General features: G+C 32.9%; 1 protein-coding gene across 1 annotated transcript; it reads left to right on the top strand.

The window, feature by feature from the left end:
- Nucleotides 1–1,979: 1,979 nt before the first annotated feature.
- Nucleotides 1,980–2,684, top strand: LOC112709631 (lectin-like). The gene has a single exon (XM_025761514.1). It carries the CDS (start codon nt 1,980–1,982, stop codon nt 2,682–2,684), a length of 705 nt encoding a protein of 234 aa, XP_025617299.1.
- Nucleotides 2,685–5,550: the final 2,866 nt, after the last annotated feature.

A 5,550-nucleotide genomic window follows, 5' to 3' on the forward strand; every position in this document is an offset into this window, starting at 1 on the left:
TATTATTTTTTTTTTTCCGTTTGGTAGGCGCCTCGGATCTTGCGCACCAGACGGAACTTGATGACATGGCCGCCGGAGCAGATTAGGCCATATTTGAGACGAGTCAGGTTTGAGTATGTCGCATACATGGTGGAGTTTGAGCATGATTGGTCGCTTGCCTCGGTGTTGATAGAGAGGTGGAGGCCTGAGTCCCATACGTTTCATTTATCGTGCGGGGAGATGACCATCACCCTACAGGATGTGGTATATCAGTTGGGACTTAGGATTGATGGTAATTCTGTGAGTGGATGCATCGGTGGGTGGGAGCAGCACTACCAGGAACGGACCATTGAGGAGTTATGTGGTCAGATATTGGGTGTTGTTCCTGACCCAGAAGACGCTTACTTATTAGTTCCACAACACGGTTTGTGAAGAGTTAGAGCAGGATGCCACAGAAGAGCGGCTGATGAGGTATACGAAAGGATATATCATGCAGTTGATAGGCGGTATCCTCTTTCCTAATAAATCTGACTCTCGGCCACTAAAATCAACAAAAAATACGTATAATTCCAACAGATAAATATTAGTGTGTTAGAGACATTGCAGAAAAAAAATCAATAGAACCACGAGAAGAGGCTCGTAATTTGGTTGGATAATGAAATGTTAGGATGAGTAATTAACTTTGGTTGATTATGAACTCAATTTTTGACTTATTTTTTTCATTTTTAGACAAAAACTTGGTTTTGGGTCAAAGGCCTTTCTACTCAATACCCAACAAACCCAAAATTCATTACTCACACAAAAAATAAAAAAGAACATCAATGGCGCTACTACGCCGTTCCAAGTTTGGACTTTCATCTAATTAGCATCATCCATGTGCATAAAGTTGATATTGAAACAAGTAATTATGCCATGTCCAAAAAAATAAATAATAATAATAATATAGTTAGTTAGAAATAATTTTATGCAACATTTAATTGAATCTGCATGTGTTATATAAAATAGTTTATAGTTAATTTTAATAATATTAATTTAATGAATCATTTTAAATCAAAATAAAAATTTTATAATAGTAAATCAAATAATAAAATATTATAAAATCAATTTTAAACATGGACGTTTAACTGATAATAAATTTTAATAGTGTTTTAATATTCTTTGATTAATGTTATTTATTAGAGAAATATTAAAAAGTTATCAAAATTTATTAATATAATTTATCTTATATTTTTACACATTGATAATTAATTGATGACCAAAAATAATAAAATTCTGATTATGCTGTAGCATTTCAATATTTATTAATATAAAACAATCTTTGGATGTCCTAAAACCCTACTAGCCAAGGCTGAAGGCTACAAAAACAGTTGTACTCTTTGGGTGTCGGCTCCAAGAACTCACTCTTAGCTTGGTATTGGCATCAGCACAGCACTGCAACTCTAGCTCTCTTGGATATACAAAGCAGATGGTGACATTTTGAATTCCACTATATAAGAATAGGAAGATAGTTGGAATTTGGAAGCTATAGGATTAATATCCTTGCCTCATAGTCATGCATTCACATACACGTTGCAGACTTGCAGTACAAATAATTAAAAATAGTTAGTAGTATAAGCATTTATAATGGACGACCGATCTACCTAAACTAGAATGAAGGAATATATTAGCAGGGTCTTCTTCTGGTATTAAGGGATATCTCATCAATAATTGAATCGAGTAAGTGCATGATAACGCGTAGTAGTATAGATAAGAAGCATTTATGATAGGTGATGAAGGTAGAGGGTGACGCCATATATATTACACTATGGACGTGACGTAGTGTTAATAATGGTTGTTAAAGGCCATGCATGTGAAAAACAACCTATCTACTAATAACTACACTATTTAAGAAGGAAGCTAATAAGGTACTTAATCAGACCAATCGCCACACTATAAATACCGAGCTGGTGGAGTAGGCTTGGCATCTCATTTCATTTCCAAAAACCACAAAAACCATAGCCATGGGTGTCTCATTTAACTTGCACAAATTTGACCCTAAGCACTCCAAGGAGATCCAATTCCAAGGAGACGCAACCATTACCGATCACCATATCATTCGACTCACCAATCTCGATGACCAGGGCAACCCACTGGGAAACAGAGTTGGCCGAGTCTTATTCTCTGACCCTGTGCACCTCTACGACCACAGTGGCTTTCGAGCAGGATTTGAAACCACCTTCGTCTTTCGCATCTCAAAACCCTATAACACTGATTATACACCTGGACCTGGTGATGGTCTTGCTTTCTTCCTTGCTAGTGCCGACACTGAAATTCCTCCTCAATCTTCTGGAATGTTTCTCGGCCTCTTTAATGATGCATCTGACAAAATTGTTGCTGTTGAATTTGATACTTTTTCCAACTCCGAAGTTGGGGATCCCAATTATCCCCACATCGGAGTTGATATTAACTCTATCAGGTCCTCAAAAGTTTGTTATTGGCATTTTCATGATGCAGCGATAACTACTGCAAAGATAACATATAACTCTGCTCATAAGAAGTTAACTGTTCATGTCTCTACATATCTCCACACCCAACCCGACACTCTTACTTATGATGTCGATTTGAGCACTAAGCTGCCTGACAAGGTTAAGGTTGGAATATCTGCTTCTACTGGACAATTCTCGCAGACTACTGAGATTCTGTCTTGGATCTTCAAGTCCAACTGAGGAGGAACATCGATCGATGTTGAATTGTTGCCAAGTTTGTGTTGTGTCTTTGATTTTAATTCAATAAGGACAAGCCTAGTATTCTTTAGTTTGTCTCTGTAAGTGTTATGCCACTACGGATACAGGCAAGAGCTGTCCATTGTTGTTGTTTGCGTTTTCCGTGTACTTTTTCTTTTATGTTTCTTTGTTTCGGTGTGGTTTCTTGTCTTCTGTGATATATATGCATGAATGCTTACTTTATTTTCTTCGTTTTTGCCTTTATTTCTTCCTTCTGTCTTTTCAAAAGTGCAAAACATCCCTTAATATTAGATATGGCAACACATGCTCATCATGTTAGATGTTACAACCTTATCTGTGTTCGCCTGTACGTAGTTAATTTATCATATATTATAGAATCTTACATATCATAACTTCTTTATATGTCAAAATGATGTAGAAGTTAACCATGTATATATATACAAATGGTATAATGTGTAACAAATAGAAAATAAATATTAATTCAACAAATACAATTAGAATGAATATATATTAATAAGCTATCTAATAGTAATAACAGACCATTTTAACTCTATTTATTTATTATTTAATTTTTGGATGTATTATTTTCATTCCTAATATTTAAATTAAGTCTTAATTTAATTCTTAACATTTTAAATGTTTTATTTTAATTTAAAAAATTGTGAGTTATATATATTTCTTCCTTCTATACATATTATTTATTATTTAACTTTATTTTATATCGTATAAATTTATGAGTTGTAAATTTGTGTTTTAACTTGTAATTGAGCTTTAATAGTGACTTTTGACGTGTGAATTTGTGTTATAAGATTTTTTATAATTTTTTATTTCATATGTTACGAGTCATATTTACGTTACGTCTTATAATTCAATAATTTACAATTTAAATTAACTTTTCGAATCGAAATAAAAAATAAAAATTACGAGTTCATTACCTTGATTCTTACTTTTATTTTAGTATTAATGATTTTTTTAATATCCTTAGCAACTTTGAGTTTCTTCTTTATACCATTAGCATTTTTTAGTCTATTAATATGCATGGATGCCTACTTTTCTTTGTTTCTGCTTTTGTTTCTTCCTTCTGTTTTTTCAAAAGTGCAAAACTTCCCTTCTAGTAACTAATAAGGACAAGCACGAAAGGGAAATATGGTTAGAACAACAAATTACCACGACCATGCTTGGTAGTATTTTCTTGTGTGTAGTTTTGATTCACAAGTAGTTTAATTATGCTCATGTTTATGGGAGGCTAAAAATTTTAGCTCTAATGTTCACTTCTTACGTCCTAGGTTTGATTATTAATTAGTTGAGAAATTTTTTTCAATCCCACTGGGAGATAAATTAAATAAAAAATTTATCATAAGGTAATAATAAAATTATAAACAATATAAAATTATATTCTAAAGTATTATTAAATAATACAATACCGAGAATATTATAAAAAATATATATTATATTTTTTATTTATTTTGTAAAATTTGTTATTGTAATTTTTGTGTACTTTTTATTATTGTAATTCTTTTATAATATGAATTATTTATTTTATTAAAAAAATAAATTAAATAAAAAAATTAATTATAAGTAATAATAGAATTATAATTAGTAAAAAAATTATAATTCAAAACTGTACTAAAAAAATACCGAGAGAGTGCTAAAAAATTACGATGCAAAAAAGAATATATAAAAAATTTTGAACTTGAATTTAAATTGACTCTTAAAATTATGATTGTTTCGATTTGACACCCAAAAATTACAATAGTAATTCACATTAGCCCCTGATCTTATTTTCGTAAATGATATATTGATATGTTAATTTTACATATTAACTTGTTAAGATTTAAACTTTTCGCTTAAATTTTATGTGGCTAAGATCTATTAGACCTTAAATTTCGCTTAAAAGCATAATTGGCTCCTCAATATCCTCACGAAGGCGATAATAACAAGTTTAATGTAAAAATTTTGCAGTTCCGAGAGCAACAATCAAGTTTCTAGATCTCTAATAAATTTTGATCATATAGAATTTAAGCGAGGAATTCAAATTGTAACAAATTAATTTACTAAATCAACACATCGTTAACGCAGATTAGTTCAAGGGTTAATATGAGTTTCGATTGTAAATTTCGAGATCCAATTTGAATCCAACGATAAAATTTTAAAGGTCAAGTTAATCCGACTTCAACTTTCAAAAAATAAATTGAGTATTACCTTAATGCTGGAGCAAATCTCCGGCAAACACAATGCTGACATGGCCACCGTATTTGGTGACATGGCAAACCATCCTCAAACTCTAAGCCCTCCCTCCCCAACGCAAACTCTCCCTCCATCTCCCTTCCTATCGCAGCCCTCCCCTACCCAACACAGCCCCCTCCCCTCCCCCTCCATCCCCATCGCAGCCCCCCAACACACTCCCCCTTCCCTTTCTCTCCCCATCGCAGCCCCTTTCCTTTCCCTCTCCATCACTGTCCCCTTCCCTCTCCCTCCCATCGCAGATCATATAAAGGCACAGATAGAAGCATGCACAACAGAACACAATATCACAATTCAAATTACAATCTACCAATACCATTTTTCCAAATGTATTACACTATTCCATCAATTACATTAAAAAAAGAAGAAAAAGAAAAAATTCACCTACAAACCCCCCAAATTTCTTACCAAGATAGTCATGTAAAGCGCTCTTATCAATCCCTTGGTGATGGTAACTCTTGCAAACAGTAAAAAACATTCTGCACCAACAATCCTACCAAATTCACAATGACCAACACACCCACAATAACCGTGAAAAACTGCAGAAACGAGTTCTGTGTATCAATTGCTATAATAAGCAAAACCAAGAAAATCACAAAGACAA

Source organism: Arachis hypogaea, chromosome 9 (genome assembly GCF_003086295.3).
Source record: "Arachis hypogaea cultivar Tifrunner chromosome 9, arahy.Tifrunner.gnm2.J5K5, whole genome shotgun sequence".
Taxonomy (NCBI): domain Eukaryota; kingdom Viridiplantae; phylum Streptophyta; class Magnoliopsida; order Fabales; family Fabaceae; genus Arachis; species Arachis hypogaea.